Here is a 27,525-nt window from a genome sequence, read left to right as displayed (position 1 = left end):
ATGCTTAGCAATTTAACTGCAGCCATCTGGCACTGCCTAACCCCCCTGCCTGACCCATCTCCCGAAACGATACTATTGGATTACAATGAGGGTCATCACTTTGCTCCACACTAATCCAGCTGGGCAATCTGCTCATCACACACACACACACACACACCGCCTTTATCCGGCGCCGTCGGAGCGTGGAGCAGATACTGTACACACTGGGGGGGCTGTCGGGAGGCACTCTTACCCAACGGTGGGGTCCAGCGCGATCCCCGGGGGTTTGCCCAGGTTCTCCGTGATCAGCGTGAGCCGGTTCTGGCCGTCAAAGTCGGCCACGTCGATGCGGCTGACGCTGGACTCGACCACGTACAGCTTGTTGTTCACCCAGTCCACCGCCAGGTCCTCCGGGTCGTCCACCGACACGTTCAGGACCACCTCCAAGTTGGAGCCGTCCAGGTCCACCGAGAACACCTGCCAGACACAGCGTCGTTTGGTGCCGGGGTATCGAGTTCATGCCATAGCGTCCTTACTGTACCGACAGCGGTATATCGTTTCTCTTTCTTTCTTTTTTTATGATTTATTTTTGTATTTTTATGCTGTATTATAGATTGAGATAGACAGGAAGATATGGAGATAGAAGGGAGGACATTGAGGCCCAATCCATTTCTACCCCTTACCCCTTCCCTTACCCCTCCCCCTTGGATTGGGCCTAAGCAAAAGGCGTGGCTGGAACTCGAACCCGGGACGCTGTGATCAGGACTGAGCCTTAATGGTACTCGCTCACACAGTGAGCCACCTGTTTCTCTTTCTTCTGCCAAATGTACATAATGTAAATCACTTTGGATGAAAGCGGTCTGCTAAATGCCATAAATGTAAATGGAATAGCGGACGGGGGATGTAACGGTTAAATGTGTTGCTATTGACAACATCGACGCAACTCCGGTCCGCCCCGGCTGGGTTGGACTGAGCTCCTTTAGGGTGGCGATAGGAAGGGTTTGCTCAATGCGCTGGCACTTCTCAGACGCCACTAATACCTCAGGCTTGAAGCCTTGGCAGGGCCCCGGCCAGTGCTCCTTACAGCTCAGCGTATTTTGGAACTCTACCCACGCGTCTAAAAGCAGGATTTCTACTGACCTGGTTAAAGCGAAATCGAATCGGGAAAATGGCCTGGCAGTTTACCCCGCTGGTTACATTCACATGCCCCTTTCGCCACTGGCCTACTTTTAATCCGCTGACATGCCACCATTAAGGTGGCTGATATGTAGATACCGGGGTCTCTGGCGTCTCGGCCCAGCGGCTGTGGTTCAGACCGCCGAGAGGCCGAGGTGAAGACTGACGACCGAAGCCCAACGGTCAAAGAATGCATATAAACCCAATCAGCCGTCTGGAATCAAACACTGCCCATTACTTAGGGCAAGCTTGGGTTACAAAAATTGCACCCTGGTATGTGAGCGTCGTACCAGCATATCAGAAGGGTTCAAGATTAGGCAATTTGGATTCCAGGAACCTTTCCCCCTTCCTTCATTATGTCCCAGTCTCAGGGGAGCCGCATCTCTCTCTCTCTCTCTCTCTCTCGCTCTCTCTCTCCTCTCTCTCTCTCTCTCTCTCTCTCTCTCTCTCATCTCTCTCTCTCTCTCTCTCTCTCTCTCCTCTTTCTCTCTCTGTCTCTCACTCTGTCTCTGTTTCTCGCTCACTCTCTGTCTGTCTCTTCATTAAAGTGTCACAGCGTTGATGATTTCAATTGATAACTAAAGTAATTTTGGCCCTCCTGAGAACAGTGAGTAGATTCATGCTCAGTTCAATGGACTACACTCCAGTAGTGAATGTATGTAGAGCAGCCAAAAGTGTCTGAGTTCGATCCCCAAGGTCTGCAGTTTACTTGCAGACACCCTTGAGCATCCTTGACCCTATACCTGCTCCTTAAGGCATCTAAATCACTTAAAGCAAGTCGCTTCTGACAAAATTAATAAAGTCCCACTGGGTAGGATTGAGCCCCGCTCAGTCAGCAGAGGGAGAGTTCCAGAATTGCTTCTAGAAGCAGGTAAATCGGACCAACTGGGATGTGAGTCGAGTTTCTACCTTGTTCTGGATGGTGTCGGTCCAGAAGATCCGGCGCAGGAGGTAGTGGTAGTCCACCCCCACGGCCGCCCCTCGGTTCTGGGAGTGGATCAGCGTGCGAAGGTTGTTCCCGTGGAGGTCTCCTATGAGCAGGTCTCGGCCGTCGGAGAAGACCAGAGACGGGACTCCGGCTACACGGGGACAACATCGGGACGTCACACGTGTTACAAATCAGTCACGCAACGTAGAGCTTCACATTCTCTCTATCATATGGGAGTTTGAATCATTTTGTATCCAAAATCCTTTCTGTATTCAGTGTACATTTACATTTAGGGCATTAAGCTGACGCTTTTGGTCCTTCATTCATTCACATTTATACATCGGATTCAACCTTGCAAGACGAAAGCCAGCTTTGTCGGGAGCAGTCAGAGTTAGGTTTCTTACTCAGAGACACAACGACAAACAGGTAGGTGGCGCCGGGGATCGAACGAGCAGCCTTCCGTTTGGAAGTCAACCGATCATTCATCACTTTTATCCACCGTGTCGTGCAGTTAATTCAGATACAGGTCATGAAAGAGGCGGTAGGGGGGTAGGCATCAAACCCATAACCTTTAACCCAGGGGTCGATCCCTCTAGCCACTATCCTGGTTCTCGGATACTTTACTCCAACAACTGTGTTCAATGCTTCAGCAGATCGGACGCTGAGCACAACCCAGAAGGATGCCCAAGTCTGAGTTAGGACCACTGAGCCGGGGGTGTACTGTATTTGTCGCTGACGACAGACTCTCTCCTGACTACCGGGCCCACGCTAGGAGGCAGAGAGGTCTGCCTCTCGGTCAACACTCATTCTCCGCTCCACAAAGGCCAGAGACGGACTGAAACAACACTGGGTGTGAAACAGAGGCTCTCAAAGTAGAGCGGATGTTGCGGATGGGTGGCATGCACAAATACACACAGAGACAGACGCACACACACACAGACACACGCATCCACACACAGACGCAAACGCGTGCAGACACACGCATACACACATAGACACACACACGCACACACACACACATGCAGACACAATCATGCACACGCACACAAACTTACACATGCCATGCACACATACACAAACAAGCATATATAAATATGATTTAAGATTTAAATATTTATATATATATTTAAATTAATATATTCAATCATTTCCATTCAATCATTTCCAAGACTACTGATATATATATGTATATATATACATATATATTGGGGCTTATATTATGGGCCTCACAGGAGACGTTGGCTCTGCAGTATCGGTGCTGCTCCAGGACATAGTCGGCCCGACAGCTGCAGCGGTGGCTGCCCACGCGGTCCTCACACAGCTGGTCACACACCCCCCACATGGAGCAGTCATCGAAGTCTGGAGGAGGAGGAAGAGGAGGAGGAGAGGGAGGAGGAGGAAGAGGAGGAGGAGGTAGAGGAAGAGGAGGAGGAAGAGGAGGAGAGGGAGGAGGAGGAAGAGGAGGAGAGGGAGGAGGAGGAAGAGGAGTAGGTGGAAGAGGAGAGGGAGGAGGAGGAGGAGGATGAGGAGAGGGAGGAGGAGGAGGAGGAGAACAACAACAAGAACAAGGGGTCGACGAAGAATAGGATGAGGAAGAAGAATAGAAAGGAGAAGAGGAAGGATATCAAGAGGAAGAAGAAGAGGAGGTAGAAGAAGATGAGGAAGAGGAAGAAAAAAGGGAAGAAGAGGAGGAAGTAAGAGAGGAAGAAAGAATAATATCATTTTTAGACATGTTTTGTGTTGTGTTTGTTACTGAGGTTTATACTTCAATCATATATTATTAAATAAATATATAATCATCTAATAAATCATCTTCCATACATTTGCATTACTGCAAACAATTTACTTTTGATATCCTAACCAGAGTTTGACCCTGTTTGTGATGTCTCTGGCAGTGTGTGAATGAGACAGAGAAGGAGCTGTGAGTGTCTGAATGAAGTGTGTGTGGTGGCGAGGACTCAGGATCCAACGCACCCACGCAGGAGCGGCTGTCGTTGCCATTGACGACGTAGCCTGACGGACAGGAGCAGACCCCGCCCTCAGGAGACGCATGGCAGCGGTACTCACAGCTGAGAGACGCACACCTCCAGATACCTGACACGCACACACACACACACAAACCCAGGCAGAAAGACACACACACAAGCGCACACACACACACACACACAAACCCAGACAGAAAGACACACACACACACAAACCCAGGCAGAAAGACACACACAAGCGCACACACAAAGGAATATGTACATTTTAAGATGAAATCCATGATCTGCTGATCTATTTTCTTCAAACAATTGAACAATTATACAGACAGACATGCAGACAGACAGGCCGACAGACAGACAGACAGACAAAAGACAGAGCGACAGGCAGAAAGGCAGTACAGACAGACAGACAGACAGACAGACAGACAGACAGACAGACAGACAAACAGACAGACAGAGCGACAGGCAGACAGGCAGTACAGATAGAAAGACAGACAGACAAACAGAAAGATAGACAAACAGACAGACAGACAAACAGACAGACAGACAGACAGACAGACAGACATGCGGCCAGACAAACAGACAGACAGACAGACAGATAAGCCGTCAGACAGACAGGCAGACAGACAGTTGTACTGACTGCAGTTGCGTCCGGCGGTGGTGTTGGTCTCGTCCTCTCCGTAGGGGCAGTGGGCGGAGCCATCACACAGCTGGTCTGTGGGGATGCACTGGCCTGACGAGGGACAGGCCCACTCCCCGGGGTAGCACTCCTGGGGCACGTTATCTGCACACAGGAGTGGGCAGAGTGAGCAGGGTCAGCAGAGTGAGACATCAGGTGGGATCACTGGGAAATGTCAAGCATGATCGCTATGGCATTTCAAATATGAGCAGTATGACAAAACATGGGCAAACTTAAATACCACACACTTTGGTCAACAGTGGTCAACAATGGGTGTGTGTGTGTGTGTGTGTGTGTGTGTGTGTGTGTGTGTGTGTGTGTGTGTGTGTGTGTGTGTGTGTGTGTGTGTGTGTGTGTGTGTGTGTGTGTGAGACTAACACACACAAGTGATATCTCTCAGAGGAATGCAGTGCAGAACCCACTGCTGTGAGTGCGGCCTACACAAACTACTGTCCCTTTAAATCATCGTGGGGGGTGGCAGAACATTGGGGGGGGGGGAGGGGGGGGGGCTGTGTGTGGGGGCTTTGAGGGCTTTGGGGGGTCCCGGGGCCCTTCTTTTAAAAACACACACACGCTCTTCTCGCTGCGTGGAGGAATTCTAAAGCCCCGTCTAGAGGGCTGGGGCCGCGCTCTGCCACAAAGGGGCGTCTGAATAACACACTCAGGCGGAGGGCAGAGGTAGCGCCCTGCTAGCCCAGAGCTAGCCCGGAGCCTGGTAATGCGGGGCTAACTCCTTCACTAGCACAGTGTCCTTCATGACAAGTGGTGGACGGTATTACCCAAAGTGGCAAACAATGCCCCGAGTGCATTCGTCCTTAGAACCGGCGACCCTGCCGGCAGTGTTGCCAGATTGGGCCCCGATTTCCCTGCCCAATCTGGCAACCCTGGCTGCAGCGTTGCCAGCTTGGGCGGGAAATCGTAAAAACACTGCCCGTGCCGGAAGAAATCTGAGGGGAACAGATCCTGTGTTTCTGTGTCCCGCTGCGTTTAAAAGCCTAGGAACACCGAACGCCTAGAGTGTGTTTGCAATTGAAGTGGTTCGAAACAAAGTCGTACCACAGCCTCTCTCGTCTGCGTTGTCTTCGCAGTCGTCCTCCCCGTCACATAGCCACACCTGGTGGATACAGCGGCCGCTGGGGCAGCTGAAGTAGCTTCCTCTGCAGGTGGGGTACGCTGCCAAGGGGAGAGGCAAAGGAGAGGACTTCCAGAGTTTAGAGTGCCTCTAGCAACAGCAGCGACAGTATCCAAGACAGAGATCAACAGGGATCAGAATGAGAGAACTGGACAAAGTGGGGGAGAGGAGGGGGAGAGGAGGGCAGAGGGGAGGGGAAAAGAGGGGAGGCAGAGGAGGGGAAAGTGGAAGGGAGAGGAGGGGGGAGAGAATAGGGAAAGAGAGGTAGGGAGAGGGGGGAGGGGAGAGGGGGAGAGGAGAGGAGCGGAGAGGTGGGGAGGGAAGTGGAGCGAAGAGGAGAGGAGCGGAGAGGTGGGGAGAGGACCAAAGTAGCGAAGGGGAGAGAAGGGAAAGAAAGAGGAGATAGGGGAAAGGAGATATAGGAGCGGAGGGGACAACAGAGGAGAGGAATGGAGGGGAGCGCGAGGGGTCAGAGAAACGTTACATACTGCAGTTCTGCTCGTCACTCCTGTCCCCACAGTCGTCGTCGTGGTCGCAGACGTATCTCTGCGGCACGCACTCTTCGTTGCGACAGGCAAACTGTCCGGTACTGCAGTGCTGCGCTACAAAGACAGGAGGACAGAGGGAACCATCATTCCCCCAAAATGCACCACACTATGGGGAACATTGTAGCCGAGAGCAACCCGGCCTTGGGGGCTTCTGGAAGTGTTTGTAGCAGAGGTTTCCGCTGTGTCCTCTTACTGCAATTGGCCTCGTCAGAGCCGTCCCGGCAGTCGGCCACCTGGTTACAGCGCTGGGTGCGGTTGTAGCACGCTCCGTTAGCGCACCTCAGCTCCGTGCACTGGGGGTAGTCTGGAACACAGAGCAGTGAGCGGGGACTCAGTGTTAGCAGACGCTGACTCAACATACAGTGACCTCGATCCACTTGGTTCTCAAATGCGGTGCTTTAAATATTCGCTGTTGGTTAGAGAGAGAGGGCAGGACTATCAGATACAGGGGTTCAGCGCTCCATCAGACTTCTGATGGAGGGATATCTGTTTCCGTTACACGTTGTTTCGTAACATGTTACAGATATTACTTTGTCAAATTGTCGATCAAAAAACTATTTTTTTTATTCTCCTTGTCTTTGATGCTGTTCTTCTTGTGATGTTGTTATTCTTGTCATTCTGGGGAATACTAACTGGTATATACTTCACAGGAAGTGGGAGACCGGGGACTGTTGAATGGCGCGCACAGTTTATAGGAAGTTGTGTTGCGTTAGGATCAAGCAATAATTCAGCCTAACTTACACTATATATATATATATATATATATATATATATATAGAGAGAGAGAGAGAGAGAGAGAGAGAGAGAGAGAGAGAGAGAGAGAGAGAGAGAGAGAGAGAGAGAGAGAAATATATAGAGATATATAGAGATATATAGAGATATTATTATTTCTTCTCATATTCCTGAGATAGATTGTAGAGTAGACTATGGAGATTGAAACCATTACCTTCTGGCTGGGTGACCATCACCCCATAACCATTAGATCAACCTGGCCGTTGGCCGGTTCAAACTACACCCACCTCGCTAATAGGAGCATTAGCGTTCAGGGTCTGCTCCTTCACGTGAAACAGTGGGTAACCGAATATTTCATACATTTCTACATGACTGGCATTTCTGTGAGCTGTGGGTCATTAGTTTAGAACAGGAAACTGTGCAATATCATAGCTAAGACCCGGCAAAGAACGGCACAAAGGGTCATTCTTAGTGGTAACATCCCAGAACATGTGCCAAGCTAATGCGAAGGATAAGGGACGTTTACCATTAACACCAGTAACAGCCACAGCATTCTTTATGAAATTGTGAGATTACCGTAGTGTACTCAGTTGTGCAGCCACCATGTCCGCACAATAACCAAATAGCAGCTGAACCTCAGCTGGACTAATCCACAAAGGAATCTGCAATCAACCTCTGACAACAAGAAGTATATTGTGGCCCGTTCTGTCAGTCAGCGAGCCTCTTAATCTTAACAAATTGATTAAAATGCCAGAGGAGAGAGAGGGGGAGCGAGAGAGACATAGAGGGGGGAGAGAGAGAGGAAGCAAGAGAGAGAGAGAGGAGAGAGAGAAAGAGAGTGATTGGGAGGGAAAGGGGAGGGGGGTAAGAGAGAGAGAGGGAGGGAGAGAAAGGGAGGGGGAGAGAGAGCAAGAGCAACCGAAAGAGAGAAAGGGAGTGAGAAGAGAGAGTGAGACAGACGGAGCGAGAGAGAGAAAGAGCGAGAGGGGGAGCGAGAGAGATAGAGAGAGAGAGGGGGAGAGAGCAAGAGAGAGAAAGCGAAAAGCAAAGGAGGAGAACTCACGGCATCCTCTTTCGTCCGATCCGTCCGAGCAGTCCGGCAGCAAGTCGCAGCGGTATTCATTGGGGACACACGCTCCGTTGCCGCACCTAAACTGTCCGCTGGTGCACGTCCGCTCGGCTGGAGACGGAGAGAGAGCCACACGGGACCTGCTGTTTACCGTTGAGCACTCGCGACTTATGCTGAGTTCAGAGACGCCTTGTTATGGAGCAGGAGGCCGGGACTGGCCCTCTCGGTAAGCTGCTGAAGCTAGGGAATCGAACCCAGAACCTTTGCCCCCCCCGCCCCTCTTGAAGCAAAACTTGATGGTGGATGTTGAGTTTTTAGGGGCTGTTGAATATAATTCCATTTCTTACACAGAAATGAGGGAGTTCATGCATTATGAAAGTCTCTGAGGTGGATAGTGTGTGCCTTACTGCTCCCACCAACCTCTTACTGCTACCACTTCCTGCTCACGCATCACCACAAGTCAATCGTCAACGGTTACAACATCTACAGCACGTTAACTGCCCCGCGCGGGGGGGGGGGGGGGCACACTCACGGCAGTGCTGTCGCTCGTCCGAGCCGTCCTCGCAGTCCTCCTCGTCGTCACACACCCACACGTCCGGGACGCACTCGCCGTCGCTCAGACACTTGAAGTGGCTCTGGGCGCAGGTCACCTGAGCTGTGGGAGCAGAGGCCGCAGCGGGTCGCAAGGTCATTCAGCGGGTCGCAAGGTCATTCAGCGGGTCGCACGTTTGCCCCCGGCTCAGGAGTAATGTCCTTTCCCAGATGGTCGTGTCCGATATTCAATCCCATGTTCACCAAAGCAGGGGGAGAACTGTTTTGTGCTATTCAACATTTTTTTTACTTTTAATTTTTGTTACAAATCCGTCTCTACATTAGGCATATTTTATATATTGTTTATTTTTTTCCTAGTATTATATTTTAATAAAATATTATGAATCACATGCAATGCAATCATTTATAAATGGTGGGAATGAACGTGAAGGACTGAATCAACGCATCCCAGTGCATTTGTGCGTTCGACCGGAAGACTCACGGCAGTCCTGCTCGTCCGAGTCGTCCACGCAGTCCGACGTCCCGTCGCAGTGCCAGTCGCCCGGGATGCAGCGCCCCGTCCCGCAGCGGTACTGGCCCAGCTCGCATCCTGCACGACCACAACAACACACCGCAATCAGAACGACCGGCGACAGGACAGCGTTCAGGTCTCACCCCCCGGCCACACACTTTGAGCTGTGCTAACTTTGAAATCCATTTTTAAAACCAACTTAAAAACAGAAGCCTAGACACACCGGGATCTAAAAAAGAAACGGGAGTCAATGTTTAAAGTGCGTGGATGGGGTCCACCTGTTATTGACACATCTACGTCAGCAGTGCCGACAACAACAACCACAGCATGAGTAGTGCAATCGACAAACAGCAGTGTTTTGATGACGTCTTGCCCCAAGAGGTTCTCGCGGTTGCTCTGACGCACACGGGTCGCCTTGATGAGGCGTGCTGCTCACAGCATCGACGCGCCGCGGAGACGCGCGTGCCAGCCGGCCCCCCCTCTGACAGTTACACAACCCACTCCCCTGCACTCACATCCCCCCCTCCATCCCAGGGCGGCTTTGATGTTCACACTGGAGCGGCACACGTTCAGATAAGGAACCCCCCCTTCTGGCTTTCCTGAACTTCTACGAGGAGGGGTGGTGGTGGTGGTGGTGGTGGTGGTGGTCGGGAAGGGGGTGGGGGTGGTGTTGGTGGTGGTGGTGGTGGTGGTGGTGGAGGTGAAGGTGGTGGTGGTGGTGGTGGTGGTGGTGGTCAAAGAGGTTATTTGGGTGGTGGTGGAGATGGAGGTGCTGGTGGTGAGAGAGGTGGTGTTGGTGGTGCTGGAGGGGATAGGGGCAGTTGGGGTGGTGGTGGTGGAGTTGGTTTGGATGTTGGTGTTGGTGGTTATGGTGGAGGTGATTGGGGCGGCGGCTGTGGTGGTGGTGGTGGTGGTGGTGGTGGTGGTGGTGGTGGTGGTGGAGGCTGGAGATCGACCGGGGGTGAGGTGGTGGGCGGGTGCGGAGAGGGAGGCATAGTTCAGTGACAGAGTGCTCCGTCAGACCTGTCCGACTTGGAATGTGCAAAATCTGACGGTCTCTCTCTGACAGACTGATTCATAGCACACGCTGGTCCTGGTCAGAAAAGTAATTGAAATAAATCGTGGTACTGGGTGGTACCGCAGCCCTTTCAACCCAAATACTTCACAGAGGGGAGATGCAAGGTGATGGTGGTTGGTGGTGCAGGCATGCTAGGGGTCGGTGGTCTATCTCTTCCTTGTCTTATCCATTAACCCCCCCCCCCACACTCACACACACACACACACACACAGACGTGCACACACACACTCACACACTTAAGCTTTCTCCACAGGGAAAATAAACAGCTTACTATCAAACACAGCAAACACATCAACTCAGTGGTCTCCTGATTTTAAGCAGGCGAATCCGCAAAGACAATACAGTGGTACCGTATTCACACTCCGTATTCTAACTTTATATTCAAATATATTTATTTATTTTTGAAGTTGGATAAAATAACCGGTATTTCAGCATTTCCATTTAAAAACTAAAAATTAAGACATTTTTATCCAATTTCACATTATAAATATAGTGTAGTAGAAATAAGGTATACAGTATTCAAATACAGTATTCAAACCCTTGTTTAACATAAGGTCATGGCTGATCGATGCATAAAAGACAACTCCTGATAACGAAATGACTAAAGACTAAAGAATAAAGAGAGCAAAGACCACAGACCTAGGAACAGATCCCTGGGGTAATCTTAGCTCTTGATGAATGACGTGTTAGTGAGAAGTGAGCGGGCCGAGTCAGAAGTGAATCATTTGCTCTATGTAATGTCATGTCCGAGATGGCTTACGACCACGTCAGGGTCAGTGCCTACGCCGCTGCGCTAAAAGCCTGGCAGCCAGGTTCACACTCGAGGCCGTGCATCAGCTGAATTAGCCAAAGCAGAACAGCACCTCTCTCCACACCGCCGCTGCCAAACTGGGCATCGGATTTAACTCGTTCGGCAGCTATCTGGGAGGCAAACCTTTTCTCCTGCTCGGCTTACTAATGATTAAATTGCTCCCTGTCAGCTCAAAGGGAGCCTTTGTTTTCAAGGCGATCCACCGAAGGGTTTTAGCCTCATCTGTAGCGTGGTCGTGAGGACCAACGGGGGACACACAGGGACCCACTCATGGGACACATGGGGGACACAGCGAAGGAAGGCTGGAGCAGTGTGGACACTTGGGGGGACACAGTGTTGGCCCTTGGGGGACACGGCTAAGGCATGGTTGAGCAGTGGGGACACTCTGGGGACACTCTGGGGACACATGGGGTCTACAGTGAAGGAACGGTGGAGCAGTGTGGACCCTTGGGGAAGACATTGGGTCTAACCCAGGGGACAGATGGGGGACACATGGGGTCTACAGGAAAGGGACGGGGTGTTCACAAGCAGCAATAAGGACGGTTCAGCAAGCGGAATTCTTCCTATTAAAAGTTATCTTTGTGTAATCTGAGCATCCAAACTTTTAATTAAAACAAGAATTAATTGATTAATTTAGATTTACATTGACATTTTATTTCAACAAATTTCATTCAGAACTGGCAAGAAGAAAGACTATACAGTGACAAACAAAATAGCCCACATTGCTAGGATGAAATTTAATAGATTCACAACGTAGCAAGAAGATTGTGAAAATTGCGATATTGTCTGCCCTCTTCTTTTTTAAACGTGCTTTAACTAGTCTAATGAACAGATTAAATTCATACGAACAAACGGTTATTAATTCAGAATTCACACAGGGTGACCACATGAAACTGAAGAACTCAGAAGCAAATACCACCCTTAACCAGAGACCACAGAGTCGTGCCAGCCGTGGTGACAGCCACACGGAGGGGGAACCTTCAACAGAACCACCTTGTGTTCCGTCGGCGCTTGAAACACTTTATCCATTCTGTGACTTTGTGTAAATGCCTGTCCCACCTCGGGACAAAGGCCAGATTTGACTCGCTCTCAATCCATACCAGAAAAGGTAGTTAGTATTAGTGGACTTAGGCCTTTAAAAACACAAGCCTGCCATTAAGATTAAGACGTCTTAGCACTGGTGCCTTTTGTCGCTGCTGTCTTTGTGTTGTTATTGTTGTTTTGCCGTTTTTTTCCCTTTGCCTGTTTTCTTGCCCGCGTCCTTTCTAATTAGCCAACTTAAACCCACAGCAGGACAGAAGCCCACGCTATCCGGGCGAGATAAGGACACCCTATTACCGACTAACAAAGAGGAGCACCCGAGGAATTTTCATTAGAAAGAAGCTTCTCACCGCTCAGCACCCCGCGGGGGAAACTACAATGCCACAAAGGAGCTGCCAGCTGGGTTGTTACCTCATAACTAGAAGTTTCCCCCCGGTCCCTTAGGAAATAAAAGCCAGATAGAACGTATGCAGTAAGAGGATACAGTAGGCTACTTCCAGTCTGAGGAGGGCATAAGCCTCCGCAAACATTGGTGTACTACGCCAAAAAAAAAGAGGAAAACTCTGCGGACGGACGGCCCCAGAACAGCTCTGTTCCTCGTCGCCCCACACACAGAAGGCCCTCGGGGGGCCCCTTGGGGGCCCTTGGGGAACGTGCTCTGGCTGTCATTAATTAACCGCCTTGTTTTGGTGCTGCCCGTCGCATTCGCTTTGACTGAGCGGTCCAGAGAGCGGCCGCTGGCAGCGGGGAGCGCCGAGGCTGTCTGCGCCGTCGGAGCGGAGTGCTGCTGGCCGTTTCATATGGAAATCGACGCGACGGAACGCAGTCAATTGCCAAACAACTGACTTTGGCTCTTACCGCAGCACACGGGAGGGAGACAAACAAAACCGAATGGGGGTTATTTTGGCAGAGGCACAAGCGAGTTAAAGGGGGAGGAACGGCGGGACGGTGAGTGGGGGGGTCTATGGAGACATGTATTCTTGTAAAGAGCACTCATCAGTAAAATTTTGATAAATGTTTTAACAACTATACAGGTCTGCTGAATGAATGGAGCTCGCCTACGGCAATTAAGGAGGCCATTCAGCAGCCTAATGTTTCCGTGGATACTAAAACAGTGCACACTGCACACAGTGGCAGCGCTCCATCCCCTGTGTCACTGAGACTGGAACCTAGACCCGGAGAGCCGCTGGGAAAAAAAAAGAGAAAAGGATCGGCGCAGAGTTGTTTTTTTTCTGCCAAGTGTGCTCACTTGTGCTCCCCTCCTTTCTAATGCAGGCTTTAGGGTCCTATAGCGGAAAGGCCTTTCCCTTAGCATGTGGGAGGTGGCGCAGTCCCATGTTGGCACCGTGTTCCTAATGGAGGACAACAAGATTTAACGAAAGAAAAGGACGATTTGTTTATTTCGTAATAATGCACAGTGTAAGTTGTCAACATGTTGTCAACATGCAGTTCATGTGTCATATATTAATAAAATGAATAACTTCTATGTCAGTGTTTTTCTGGGTTCAATTCAATGTTTCCGGCGTAAGACTGTGTTGACTAAGTATTTACTTTCAGGAGAGTTGCAGATTCTCCGCGTAATAATTATGGGGCAGAAGCACACAGAACAGCAGAAATATATCAAGAAGGGTCATGGGACGAACCAAGCATGTCTGGGGTCAGTGATCAGCATGGTCTTTTCTCTAGGTGGGCTCTTCCTATGATATTAGTCCAGTCAGGGCGCACGCTGCCATGTTTAGTTATTTTCTTGCCGATGCAGGCACGCCATGTGACATCCTCAGTGTTGAAGTTAAGAAAGCTCTGACCCAAATAGTGGACAAAAGGTGAGTGATTCCTCACACAATGTTCAATCTACAGCCTGAAGTCCAATCACATGGGGAAAATATGTCTTGAAAGTAAAAAAAAAATTCTTCCAATATTTGGTGAATAAACACAGACAATAACTAACTACTAAATTACATTTTTTGGGTTACTTGATTCGATTTTTCACTTGATTTTAAGTGTAACAACATATATTACAGTATGTTATTGTTCACGACTTAAAGTTTGCTGTTGATTGTAATTCTCTGAAAAAGATATATAAGATAAGCTAGGCCGAAAGCATATTACCATGAGTTGGTTGTTCACGATTCCTCAAGTAGGCTTATATTTATAAGAGTAGGCCTACTGTGTGTGTTATTTATCCAGTACTTCTGAGTGTTGAGTTGTCGTAAAGCGTTTCACTCCACAACATTTAAAAGACACTTCTTCATCTTCTAGCTTACTTTGAACTCACCGGTCAACTTTAAAGAATGGCAGTTGGCCACACACAGCCATCGTGAGGAAAAACTGCTCATTGAGAAGGGGCAAGAACTTCTGTTAAACAGAAGACTGTGCTCGTTCAGAGGATGCACAGAAGCACCGGTCGCATTAACAGCAGAGGTGAAATTCTCTCCTCCAAGTCTTGGCATCAACATCTTATTAATCAATGACCAACCGGTGGTTAATCGGCTGATTAGGTGCTAAATAAGCAGACAGGGCCACACTCCCCAAAACCGTGTTCCCCGTGCTGCCAACACTGTTTATTAACTACACCCGCAGTATTCTGTCACGGCAGCACTTCTGAATAATGGGTTTGGATCAGGGCATCTGCACTTTGATTTTTGCCCGATAATTGGTCATTATAGTAACCTGTTAATAATAGTGCTGACAAGCGATTAAAATATTTAATCGCGATTAATCGCATCAATGCCATAGCTAACTCACAATTAATCGCGATTAATCGCACATTTTCTTCTATGCTAAATATCCCTTGATTTCTTTGTCCCATCATTTTTTCTCAATTTAATGCTCTTATCAACATGGAGAAGTGCATCGGCTTGCCATTTGCAAATGTTTTTTTATTGATAACAACATTGGCATATACTGATCAAAACAGGACGATACAAAAAAAAATTACAAAGTGCAAAGGTAAACTAGGACTCAGCCTATAGTGCAATTAAACGATGAACATACAAACATACTGCCTTGAACATAGCAGCCAGGACACTGCTGACACTAAAATAAATGCGTTAATCGCGCGATAAAAAAATGAACGGCGTTAACACCACACTGTGTGTGTAGGGTAGCCTATTAGGTTAAATAAAACACAAAGTACTAAAAAAAATTAACTTTTTCAGATGTTTTCTTTTTTAGTTTTGATTGTTTTGATAGATACTTGAGTCTGCTAAAATACACCGGTTAAAAAAGTTGCAAGTGGGTTGGTTCTGTCAACAGATATATAGCCTATTCTTTCCCGTCAGGTCAGAGCTGTTGCTTAGGTAGAAACCGGTGCTTTCCACGGCAGCTGCAGTGTAATTAGTTGCTTGATTCAGGGTAAGGAGCTTACATACTAAAGGGTTGAGCAAAAAGAAAGCAGATTACATTTGGAGACACAGGAACGAGGCAGGCTACAACTGTAGCAGACTTGACAAACGGCTGACAAAAATAACACCAGTTCCCATGTCTCTCCTATAAAGTGTAAATAAAATCTCTCTCGATGAATAATAATGTAGGGCTCATCACCGCGGGGGATTTGCACCCTGATAAGAGCATTCCTCTGAACGAGGTTTGTACCAGCAGCAGAGCTTTCAGTGCTCAGTTAGTCACATGCTCTCTTCTGTTACCTAGCAACAGTAAAGCTCAGGCAAAAGTTCTCCGAGAGAACTTCCAATCTGCCTCGCGCTAACCTTTTACACACACACAAACACACACATGCACGCAGGCGCACGCATACACACAAACACGCGCGCGCGCGCAGACACACACACACACACACACACACACACACACACACACACACACACACACACACACACACACACACACACACGCACACACACACACACACACTTCGCTAAGACACTTTGATCCCTCATCAATATTGTTTTTTGTTTACTAACTAATAAGTCTTCTGTGACTCAGATCTAATTGACGTGTCATTTAGATATAAGAAAATACATAATTACTATTAAACATAAATCGAATTGGAATTCCTTAATGAATCCCGCGGAAGGCTAAGAAACATCAAATTAATGAAAATTAATATGAAGTTTAGTTATATTGAAGGTCTCCCTGGGAATCAGCCGGTGTTTTTTCAATTTGGCTTTGAGCAACAAGTGATGAGCAGCAAGTGGAATGCGAGTCACTGGATGAAGCCAAACAGAAGTGTAAAATCCACCTGTTACTGCACCACCTAAACACACCATCAAACAACAATAAATTAATGAAATGAACTCACCTTGGGAATGGCACTTAGATACACAAAACAGCAGGCCGATAGAGAGTTGTATGAGTAGTGTTCTCCACATTGTGTCCCGGCTGTGCCTTCCAGCTCCGCCTGAAGCCGAGCAGATGGAAGAGCTCTAGGGACTGGGATGCGGGTGCCTTCCTCTCGCTTTCTTGTCCGGCTAGGAGTTGATGAAAAGGGGCGTGGACAAAGTCCAAGACGGCCTCCACATCCCCACCCACCCCCATCCTGGCCCTCGGGATAAATCCCGTACTTAGGCCCAGGAATCTGCATAATGCTATAGCCCCGGCTGCGCGTGACTCTGTTCCTCCCTGAGTTGTTGATAATTCGTGCTTTAATTCGGCTGACTCGTCATCACTGATTGTCTAGGTTCATATTTCGTAATAACAGGCCTAAACTATGCACTAAAGACATGGAAGACAATTAGAATTAGAATATTGAGTCAAAGAAATATTATTAAACTATTAATATAATGAATTTAAACTAAAAACTTCAAAAAGAAAAAGTCCACAACGTGTATGTATTGCAAGCTTTCCAAAGTAAAGTGCGTGTAAAAAGTCCTCCTCGTTATAATTAGCCTACTTGTTGTCGAAGTAGACACGATGGAGGACCGCGTGGTGAACTCGCCCGATGAGAAGCACGACAGCGCGACCGTGTGGAGCTCCGGCGTCCAGCACCCACCTCCATACGGACCGACGACACCTACAGGTCACACAGCGGACGTGACCGTACGGGGTCCGGTTGCCATGGGCAACGCTGCAATTCAGCAGCAACTGAAACTTTCTTGTATCCGAATGCGACCTTGAAGTCTGAGATCTTCTCGTGGTCTTCACTGCGGTACTTTGAGTATGGTCTCCCCGCACAGAAACCCGAAAGATCTCATACAGATGATCAGGAGCACAACCGAGGTAGGCTACTACTGTGTAGGCCTACAACAAACATTTTAGTTTTTTTTACTAGTTTGTTTACAATATTGCTGAGAAATTAAACACCGTTTTCTTTCAGTTTTTCTCAGAAAGTGGGAAAATGTGTCTGAATAAATAATGAATTGTGTTTGATTTTTCCTATCTTGCCTCATTAAATAGCAGCAATGTTAGATTGCATTGCATCGATACCCTGGAAAAAATATCTTACCTTACATTTTGTTTTACCATTGATTGCTTACACAGGACATGGATGATATGCACAAGTGTTTGGGGAGAACTTCGCCGGAGGACCAGACCGAGTTGGGGCCGCTGTGGGCCCGGGAGAAGGACCAGACCGAAGTGGTGACGCTGCGGTCCCTGGTAGATGGGCAGACCGATATGGGGCCGCTGCGGTCCCGGGTGAAGGACCAGACCAGGCTGGGGCCGCTGCAGGCCCGGGTGGAGGAGCAGTCCGGGCTGATTGGGGTGTTAAAGCAGAGGTCCGACCAGGCGCGTCTCCGCTGCCAGGCGCTGCAGAAGGTCAACGAGGAGCTGGAGGCTCGAGGGGCAGCCGCTCAGAAAGAGCTGGACTCGGAGAGGGCGAGGGTAAGGCTGTTGGAGAAGAGGTTTAACGACCTGGCCGTGAACCATCAAGGGATTGTTGTGTTCAAAGATGACTATAAAAGACACAACTTCCAGCTTTTAGAGGAAAACAAACTTTTAAGGTCAGAGAATGAGGCGCTCTTTTCACAGAAATTACTAGATCAAGAGACTCTAATAGGTAAACTGCGACAAGATATTCACCTGAATGAAGAGAAACACGAAGATATGGAAAAGTACTTGAGGTGATTACAGCCCTTCTTAAAACACGTTCTATAATACGTGGTTCCGTGTGTAGCATTTGCAGGACACTTAAACAACACCATTCTTTTCAACATTTCAAGGGACCAAGAAGCTGAATGGAAGGCAAAGATGTTAAAACAGAAATACCTTACACAATGGCAGGAAGCAGCACAGTTAAAAAGACTTCATGACACCCAGGACAGTCTTAAATCAGCAGAGGATATGTGTAAAGGTGGGTATGGACTTCAATATCCATTGGTCATTATTATATAATGTATTATTTTTTAAGTTGCATCCTGTTTGGTCAGATCTGAAGCACCAGCTACAAGAGGCAGCAGATGGACGTGCTTTGACGGAGACCGAAATGAAGCAGACGATAAACAGCCTCTGTGCAGAAAAAGACATCTTCATAAATCTGTCGGTCGAAAGAGGAAAAGTCTTACAGGTAGGATGAAATATATTCAACGTGCGGTCTCGTACCGAAAACTGTTTGCCGTGGCCCGTGTGCGGGAGCGCGCACCGCCTGCTGTAGCGTCCAGTTTATATTTTCATACAGCTGCTTTAATCTGGATCAAACCGTTATAACGGGAAAATACACATGACTTAATGTCCACGGTAAGAACAAAGATACCTCCCAGATTAATCACAATTATTTGGGAATTAAGTGTTTTAGCGCAGGTATGACGTTTAGGAGATATATACAGTATTGTTTCAAATGTAGGCGTTTCGTAAGTAATATCCTGTACTTGTGTTATTTAATGTTAGCCTGAATGAAGAAATTATCTATTTTTAAATTAAGGATTGCTTTTGCCTAAAAATAACCTGATTTAATTCATGCGGGTTATACTGATTATAGAACACCCAGTCCTTTTTACCTGTTGAAAAATCTTATAAGGGCAGAAAAGTGAAAAGTGCTGCAGCGCCTCACTTAATGAAGCTTCATATTGCAGGAAAAGCAAGAGAAAATTCAGCAGTTGGAGATTAAGTTGGAAGAAGTGGAAAAGGTGAAGACCAGAGCAGAGAACAGGTATTCGATTGACACTTGTGCCGCAGGATTGGTCTTTGATAACCAACAAATCTTAATGGAGTTTGTAGCAAAACCTTATCGAAATTCTAATTGAGAAACCAATTGTTTGTGTGCACCTCTGCTTCAGGTTCAAGCAGGAAGCAGAAGCGGTCAACATTAACGTGAAGGTTATGAATCTCCAACGTGCTTTCGATGAGGCAGTGAAGAAAAACGAGAAGGCCAGAGAGGTTGGTTACAACAGAACAACTTTACTGTTTTATCAAGGAAATATATTGTATAGCCTTGAAAGCATGTGTGTGATTATTCCATAGAACTTTGAAGCCTACAAAGACCACAGCGCCTACCTACTCACCCGGGAAAAAGAGCTAAATGCACAGCTTCGCAACACGTTTGGTTGAACAACGATGCTTCAGCAATGACGCGACTGATCAACAATAACGAAAATCGTTGTTCGTTGCAACTAAACATTTAAATATGGGAAAAATAAAAATTAAAAAAGACCAAAGATACAATATATCGTTTCTTTATTCCTTCGACAACTTTAACATTTTCTTGAGGACAAGATGCTGCAGACACATCATAGAGAACTGTACAAACAGGAGCGAGCGCTTTAGGAGCCGTGCTCCTTTTCCAATCTCGCTGCCTTCTCGATCACCTCCTCGATGGCGCCCACCATGTAGAACGCCTGCTCGGGGAGAGCGTCGTACTCGCCTGGGGAACAAAGGAACACATCTCCCAAAAATGACTTCCATCCATACAGGGCTGAACGATTGATCTAATTCAAACCAACATCACAATGTAATAGAACATGATTTACAAAATATTTTTTTTGGGAGATTGGTTGCCGTTACTGACTGGAGATCACACACACACACACACACACACACACACACACACACTAAACTAAAGCTCAGTGGTGATCTCAGTGCATCTCACCATCGAGAATGGCCTGGAAGCCTTTGATCGTCTCCTTCAGGGGCACCAGCTTGCCCGCGTGGCCGGTGAAGACCTCTGCGACCTGGAATGGCTGGGACAGGAAACGCTGGATCTTACGGGCGCGGGCTACCGTCAACTTGTCCTCCTCAGACAACTCATCCATTCCCAGGATGGCGATGATGTCCTGCAGAGACTTGTAATCCTGAATGGGAGAGACGGTCGGGGAGGTTACATAAGGCCCAGGTGGAACAGTATCCAACGCCAGGTCATTTAGCGGACGCCTTATCTAGAGCCACTTGCAGTTAACACAGATTCATGTCAGCAAGGGGTAAATAGCGGCAGGCTGCAGGGATCAAATCAGGTTTAACGACAAGGTAGAATATATGTAGGTACTAGGCAATATAGAATTAGGGACTAGGTAAACTAGATTTAGGGGCCAGGTAGAATAGGTAGACTCCATTTAGGGACTAGTTAGACTCCATTTAGGGACTATAGGTAGACTCCATTTAGGGACTAGGTAGACTCCATTTAGGGACTAGGTAGACTCCATTTAGGGACTAGGTAGACTCCATTTAGGGACTAGGTAGACTCCATTTAGGGACTAGGTGGTATAGATTTAGGGACTAGGTAGACTAGATTTAGGGACTAGGTAGAGTAGATGGTACAGATTTAGGGACTAGGTAGACTCCATTTAGGGACTAGGTAGACTAGGTGGTATAGATTTAGGGACTAGGTAGAATAGACTTGGGGACAAACCTGGAGGATCTTCTGCACTCCACGAGCGACGTCGTAATGCTCTGCTCCGACGATGTTGGGGTCCATGATACGGGAGGTGGAATCCAGGGGGTCCACGGCGGGGTAGATACCCAGCTCAGCGATGGCACGGGACAGCACGGTGGTGGCGTCCAAGTGAGCGAAGGTGGTGGCGGGGGCGGGATCTGTCAAGTCGTCAGCGGGGACATAGATGGCCTGGAGGACATCACAGGATACGTTAGTTAAAGATTCAAGACGGTTTGTTGCCCTATGCACAACCATTACAGCAGCAGACACTGGCAAAGAAATTCTTTAAGTCTCAGGCTCCTACAACTATGCAATATAAAATAAATAGTGTAAGAGAAACACAAACTGGATATGGAGTTATTAGAATAATATTAAAATTGAATAGCTGTAAACGAAATTGAATACTGGGCATGAATTAATTAGAATAAAAATATAATAATAATATGTACCGATGTAGAAGAGTTGAGGGGTTATGTAAAATAGATATCTGGTCATCTCTTATTTTCTACAATGTACATGTTCATCACTTTGGTACAAACCTATGGTTTTTGAGTAAATAAATAAACGAACTTGAACTTCAAGCAACACCATGTACCGTATTTTCCGCACTATAAAGGCGCACCGGAGTATAAGCCGCAGAAGCTAAATTGAATGATGTTTACATATATGCCACACTGGAGCCCGCCGCTTAAAAATCCATAGATTTAGGAGGCCCCCTAGTGGCCGTTAGCTATCAAATTCAAAGATTAGCCGCACCGAGCCGCAGAATCGCAAAATGGGAAAAAAGGCGCGGCTTATAGTCCGAAAATTACGGTACTTTTCCGATTACGGCTCGATAAGCTAGCCCTTAGCTATAACTCATTCTGAATAGTTTACCCTTTTGAATGATGTCAAGAATTAACCAACAGAATCGAAGCTGCTAAGCAAGCCGAGAAAACCTGAATGTTTTTTTAAATGATCTCATAATTGCCAATAAGCACTGCCATTTGCAGTTTCTACATGATTCAAATCCCAGTAGAAAAGTGATGGTTCAATCCGTGTAGGAATGACTACAGCTGCTCCGAGGTGTCCGTCATGCCGGGACGTTTACCTGGACAGAGGTGATGGAGCCCTTCTTGGTGGTGGTGATTCTCTCCTGCATGGTTCCCATGTCTGTGGCCAGGGTTGGCTGGTAGCCCACAGCGGAGGGGATACGACCCAGAAGGGCGGACACCTGAAGTACAGAGAGACATCGGAGCTCAGTGTCACAGTTGGCGAAACCTTAAGTCTTCCACGTCAAATGAACCGATCGAGTAGGTAGGATGCTCGGTGCGAGTTGACGCTGACCTCTGACCCCGCCTGGGTGAACCTGAAGATGTTGTCGATGAAGAGGAGCACGTCCTGACCCTCTTGGTCACGGAAGTACTCTGCAACGGACAGACCGGTGAGGGCCACGCGGGCGCGGGCGCCTGGGGGCTCGTTCATCTGACCGTACACCAGCGCCACCTGGAAACACCGGAACGCGCCTTGTGAGTTACCGTCTGGCGTTCACATTAACGAGAGCCCACAAGGCCTACCCGAGGGGAATGATGAAGGGCTAGGGCTGCTCGATTATGGAACATGTCATAATCATGATTATTTTGGTAAACATTGAAATCCGATCATCATCGGGATTATACATGATGCATTTATTCAGCATTTCTCAACAACCCTTTGTAGCTGAGAACTTCGAAATGTCCCCCATTCTGTGTAAAACAATACACAGAATGTTCAAATAGAAAAAAATTATGCATCCAGCTGTACTGCCACTTCTATAAAATAAAAAAAGTTTCTAATCGATTAATTAAGTTTGGAGCTCGTTTGACCAAGAAAATCAAAATGGCGATTAAAATGTGATTAATTGCACAGTCCTACGAAGGGTCTCACCTTGGAGGTGTCGTCCTTGAGGTTGATGACTCCAGACTCAATCATCTCGTGGTACAAGTCGTTACCCTCACGGGTACGCTCTCCCACGCCGGCGAACACCGAGTAACCACCGTGGGCCTTGGCCACGTTGTTGATCAGCTCCATGATCAACACGGTCTTACCCACTCCGGCACCGCCAAACAGACCTGAGGAGACAAACGAACACGGATGAGACGTGGACATTAGGGATTAAACAACCAATTGGTATGGAATAAACCAAGTGACAACAAGGAGAGGGGGGGGGGGGGGGGGGGCAACCTCAACTGGCCAGCAACCTCAACTTTGCCGCATGACCATCCCCAAAGAAAAAAAATTGTGTTGTCAAGGAGCCATCAGGCGGATGGTTGCATTGGACTGTAGTTGTTCAAATTGGATCTGTAGCGGATTGACTCAGAACCGTTAGAAAAGGCAAAAGGTGTCCGGTTGCACATCCATGTGACGTTATCAACCAATCAGGATCGAGTATGCCTCAAGGCCCCAGTATCACATCAACTGACCGATCTTGCCCCCCTTGGCGTAGGGAGCCAGCAGATCCACGACCTTGATGCCGGTGACCAGGATCTCCTGCTCCACGCTCATGTCTGTGAACTCTGGGGCCTCAGCGTGGATAGGGGCGGTCCTGCAGGGCAAAGACACTCGTTAGTACCACGCTAATTAAAACAGAGTGCAGTACTATCCATTATACACCGGGCTGGGTGAGAATCCTCTAGTATTGTATGATCAGATTATTTACAACTTTATTAATAATCCCTCGTAGGAGAAATGTGTTTGTTGCAACAGCCCATCAGCAGTGTAGAAACACAGGATAAAAATACAAGTACTAATGCAAACAAAAATAGACGCCAAGGTAAATGCTAAACTAAATGCTAAAGCAAGGACAAGACAAGACAAACAACAAACAGAATGTATAAACGATATGAATTATAAATGATTAGTGTTAGGTTAAAATTAAAAAGTGGCTAAGTTCCATGTGGTACTGCCTAGCACTTAAAGACAGTACTTGGCATAGTGTAGAACCGTATCCTAGCTGTCTTTGTTATACAGTGACATGTGTAAACCCAGTTATTGTTAGTGCTTGGCACTATGACATCCTTACTGTACCGACAGCGATATATTGATTCTCTTTCTTCTGACAAATGTACTTAATGCAAGTCACTTTGGCTAAACGAGCTCAGTGTAAATGTACTCACTGCTTGGTGCTGATCGGACCCCTCTCATCGATGGGCTCTCCGATGACATTCATGATCCGGCCAAGGGTCTCGGGGCCCACGGGGATCCTGATGGGAGCACCGGTGTCCAGGACCCGCTGCCCACGGACCAGACCCTCGGTACCGTCCATGGCGATGGTGCGGACGGTGTTCTCCCCTTTGAAAACGAGAACCCCATGTCATTCACTGGAACCGTTTTTAAAGCCTAGGAGTTAACCGTTAACCGTTTAGGGGTAACCTTGAACTGACTAAATCCAAAACAAACAACGCACCAAGATGCTGAGCCACCTCCAGGACCAGCCTGCTCTCTCGGCCGGCCACCTCCAGGGCGTTCAGGATGGGGGGCAGGCCTTCGTCGAACTGGACGTCCACCACAGCGCCGATGACGGCAACGATGCGGCCGTTGGCGATGATGGCCTCGGCAGCAGGGGCAACATAGCTCCTCTCTGTGAAGGACAAGCGCCGGAGGATGAGATTATTCTGCTAAAAAATAAAGGGAAGTCGCGGCGTCGGGTCTCAGGGTTGAATCGGATTATAAATCATTAACATAAAATCATATCCAAATCGGGGACCCGAATCTGGATACATAAAACGTATTGGTCAAATAACGTCATTCCGTTTTAAAATATAGTGTTATATATAAAGAGACGGGTGTCACTGAAGGCTCAAACAGAGCAGACCTTGACGCGTGGTTGAACCATTTGCGTGCAGACTATTGACAAGTCGCTCTTAGCTGCGTAGCTAACAGCTAAAGTTACTGAGGTCACCGAGTAGGACGTCAGAAATAAATCGTCAACGCAGGAACCAGTTAATGCAAAACGAAGGAATAGCAATGGAGTTTCATCCACATTTAAACACGGATTCCTTATACAAAATACGCCCGTAGTCGCAGATGAATGAGACGGTGAAGGTTGTCGAGGCCTGCGGCCCGGCGTGCAACCGCCGCAGCTGCCAATGTCAAGTCCCCGGAATCGGTCTTCGTTAACTCTGACAACCCCCAAACATAAATTTCGATTACTTACGTGAATAAAGGGTAGCATTTCTGCCCGTGAGGTGTTTGAGGGTGTTGACCTGGGGGTTGAAAGCCCGAAGGGCCCCTGTGCAGCAGCGTCCCACAGCACCCAACATGTTTAAGATGGCTGAAGGTCTTGAATGGAACGACTGTCTGCTGTGTTGTACTGTGCAGTGCTGGGACGGCGCATGCGCAGCTTATTGTGCTCTCATTCCCTTTGCCGCTAGAGGGCGGAAGATGCCCATATACATTTATGCCACCAAAATACCCATTCTTTTGACCTTGTCATGGCCAACCTCAGCAACGGGGAAAAGGAAACAAGGCCATTATAAGGAGGCAAGCTCAGTAAATCACTGTAGGTTATCGGTTGTTTAAGTCTAGATATTATCCATATATGCAAGTATTTATATTTGCATATGTTTTATTATTTGCCACATGAACTAACATATTTACTTTTATTATTTGCCATGGAACATTCAACAAGGCCAATATTTCAAAAGTATAGGATTTGTTTGAGATGCAGTTTTGTTCACATTTGTTGAAATTCTGTATTCATCCTGACAGCTATCAATAAATCAAATGCTCTGACAAAAATGTTAGAAATCTGCTTTCTTTGGCTGCCGCAGGCCTGGAATAAGCCGTCCAATCATTTCATTCGGCCTGAATGAAATTATGGGATGGCCTGCCTGCATGTCGACCTATCTTCCTGGCCACCTGCGCACACTCGTGCCCGTTCATTCATTGCATGAACAGAGTCTTCCACAGGTCAGGCCGACCTATCTTGAAGCTAGCTAGCTGGTCCTGTGTTTTGGGGGAGTGGCTTCAGAGGGAGGCTTCATAAAGTAGCTCACTCTGTCTGGTTCCTCCAAGTTGCCTACCCTACCTTTAATGTGATCCGGAGACAGCATTAAAGGTCATCATTGTGTGGTCTTGCTCAGCCATCACTCATTGCAACATTCCTTTGTGTCAGAGAGTCTCTCCTCTAAGTGGCTGTTAGCCCAGAGGTTCCCCCCCCCCCCCCCCCCCCCCGAACCCAAACCGGTCTCCTCAGGACCGGCCACGGCCTGCACCAGCACCGCCAGCAGGGTCAGAGGTCAGAGGTCAACACCTTGTGGACCTTTGACTGCATCACTTATTTTTTTGCAGAACACCTACTTATTGACTTACTTTCCTTTTAATTGGTTTGTAGAGCAACAGCCTTTGACCAAATTCCTGTTCATGAGAAACAGGTTGACTATTTATGCATTAATAAAAATGCACGCATTGGTTGGACACAATACAACTCTCCGGTCAAATGTCTTGACAAGAATTGTTGGGCGTGCTTGTCAGTGGCTCGCAACTTATTGATGCCTCTTGCAATGTCTTGGAAACGAAAGCTGTGAAACGCAGCTGTGAAGAACGGCTACTTCATCACAGTATACAAAGCTTTAAAACAATTAGCCAACGGACTAGATTTGCCGTCACCTCCGGTACCCCAATGAGCTGCTGAAGAGTAACGTCATATGTTCGTTGTTTTTATATTCCTGTCCGAAAGGGGGTATTGTTGGAAGAGATATCTTTCATTTGTGGACAATCTATCAAGGAATATTTACCAGGGTTTTCCCATTAAATGGATATTCTAATTAATTAATGTATCAAATAATCACCCCACCCTAATGTAATATCAAAATGCTTCTGTTAATCGCTGAAGGAACTCTCTAGTGTTCTTTGATTTATCTCCATTAACCCTCTAAGACTCACGTATCTTAACTCTCTAAGCCTTTCGGAGTCTCTTAATTTTTCCTGTTACCTGAGAATTCCTTCCACCACCGTATCATCTTGCTGGTAATTTATGTCCTAAGGCCAGAGGAGACTCAAAGTCTCTGAATGAACACAACCCCTGCAAGAGGTCAAGCAGTCTAAATAATTAAAATCCTTAAAAAGGGTTCCCTTAAAGGCACCCAGTGCAACTTTATGTAAACATTCAATGAAAAATAAACATTCAATTTCTAGTCTTTTTTACACGTAGTAAGTTTCAATAACTCCATACCATTACATAACGACATTCAAGGAGCAAAGATGAGACGTCGTTGTGTGGTGAGAACTGATAGAAAATCGTAAACAACAACAATCGCCGGTGGGGAGAAGCCATTTTTCCATTGACTGGAAGCCTGCTTTATTTATTGTAGGTTACAAAAAATAAAGAAAATGGCGGCATTGTTGTTGTTATCGATTTTGTATCAGTTCTCACCACACAACGACGTCTCATCTTTGCTGCTTAAATGTCGGTATGTAATGGTATGGAGTTATTGAAACTTACTACGTGTAAAAAAGACTAGAAATTGAATGTTTATTTTTAAGCCTCGAAAGTTGCACTGGGTGCCTTTAAAAAAGAAAATCCCT

At 47.4% G+C, this 27,525-nt stretch overlaps 3 protein-coding genes across 3 annotated transcripts in view; 1 reads left to right on the top strand and 2 right to left on the bottom strand.

The window, feature by feature from the left end:
* Positions 1–16,640, bottom strand: part of lrp2a (low density lipoprotein receptor-related protein 2a) — a 68,053-nt gene extending 51,413 nt beyond the window's left edge. The window contains 12 exon segments of the mRNA XM_060039467.1: positions 233–456; positions 2,065–2,234; positions 3,314–3,442; positions 4,058–4,177; positions 4,709–4,852; positions 5,804–5,920; positions 6,368–6,481; positions 6,621–6,731; positions 8,223–8,339; positions 8,761–8,883; positions 9,262–9,369; positions 16,480–16,640. Coding sequence (XP_059895450.1) covers positions 233–456; positions 2,065–2,234; positions 3,314–3,442; positions 4,058–4,177; positions 4,709–4,852; positions 5,804–5,920; positions 6,368–6,481; positions 6,621–6,731; positions 8,223–8,339; positions 8,761–8,883; positions 9,262–9,369; positions 16,480–16,549 — 1,547 coding nt within the window. The 5' untranslated portion in view covers positions 16,550–16,640.
* Positions 16,641–17,660: 1,020 nt separating this feature from the next.
* zgc:172182 (coiled-coil domain-containing protein 89) lies at positions 17,661–19,610 on the top strand. Its single transcript, XM_060039777.1, has 5 exons — positions 17,661–18,238; positions 18,338–18,468; positions 18,545–18,681; positions 19,187–19,263; positions 19,391–19,610. The coding sequence occupies exons 1-5, from the start codon at positions 17,661–17,663 to the stop codon at positions 19,572–19,574; spliced, it is 1,107 nt and encodes a 368-aa protein (XP_059895760.1). The 3' UTR covers positions 19,575–19,610.
* Positions 19,611–19,770: 160 nt separating this feature from the next.
* Positions 19,771–25,314, bottom strand: LOC132448451 (ATP synthase subunit beta, mitochondrial-like). Its single transcript, XM_060039776.1, has 10 exons — positions 25,154–25,314; positions 24,404–24,577; positions 24,114–24,288; positions 23,421–23,542; positions 22,885–23,069; positions 22,306–22,464; positions 22,070–22,192; positions 20,956–21,168; positions 20,200–20,401; positions 19,771–19,974 (listed from the first exon to the last, which is right to left on the bottom strand). The coding sequence occupies exons 1-10, from the start codon at positions 25,257–25,259 to the stop codon at positions 19,874–19,876; spliced, it is 1,560 nt and encodes a 519-aa protein (XP_059895759.1). The 5' UTR covers positions 25,260–25,314; the 3' UTR covers positions 19,771–19,873.
* Positions 25,315–27,525: the final 2,211 nt, after the last annotated feature.

Source organism: Gadus macrocephalus, chromosome 20, assembly GCF_031168955.1.
Source record: "Gadus macrocephalus chromosome 20, ASM3116895v1".
Classification (NCBI taxonomy): Eukaryota; Metazoa; Chordata; class Actinopteri; order Gadiformes; family Gadidae; genus Gadus; species Gadus macrocephalus.
Note: the sequence above shows the minus strand (reverse complement) of the source record. Positions and strands in the feature narration are given on the sequence as shown.

Bases quoted from the DNA above. Each gene is read 5' to 3' on its own strand.
- zgc:172182 (XM_060039777.1), top strand. From the start codon at position 17,661: ATGGATGATATGCACAAGTGTTTGGGGAGAACTTCGCCGGAGGACCAG. The intron at 18,682-19,186 runs GTAGGATGAAAT...TTCATATTGCAG, and splicing joins AAAGAGGAAAAGTCTTACAG to GAAAAGCAAGAGAAAATTCA. The intron at 19,264-19,390 runs GTATTCGATTGA...CCTCTGCTTCAG, and splicing joins AAGACCAGAGCAGAGAACAG to GTTCAAGCAGGAAGCAGAAG.
- LOC132448451 (XM_060039776.1), bottom strand. From the start codon at position 25,259: ATGTTGGGTGCTGTGGGACGCTGCTGCACAGGGGCCCTTCGGGCTTTC. The intron at 22,465-22,884 runs GTGAGACCCTTC...CGGTGTTTCCAG, and splicing joins TCAAGGACGACACCTCCAAG to GTGGCGCTGGTGTACGGTCA. The intron at 22,193-22,305 runs GTCAGCGTCAAC...TCTGTACTTCAG, and splicing joins TCACCCAGGCGGGGTCAGAG to GTGTCCGCCCTTCTGGGTCG.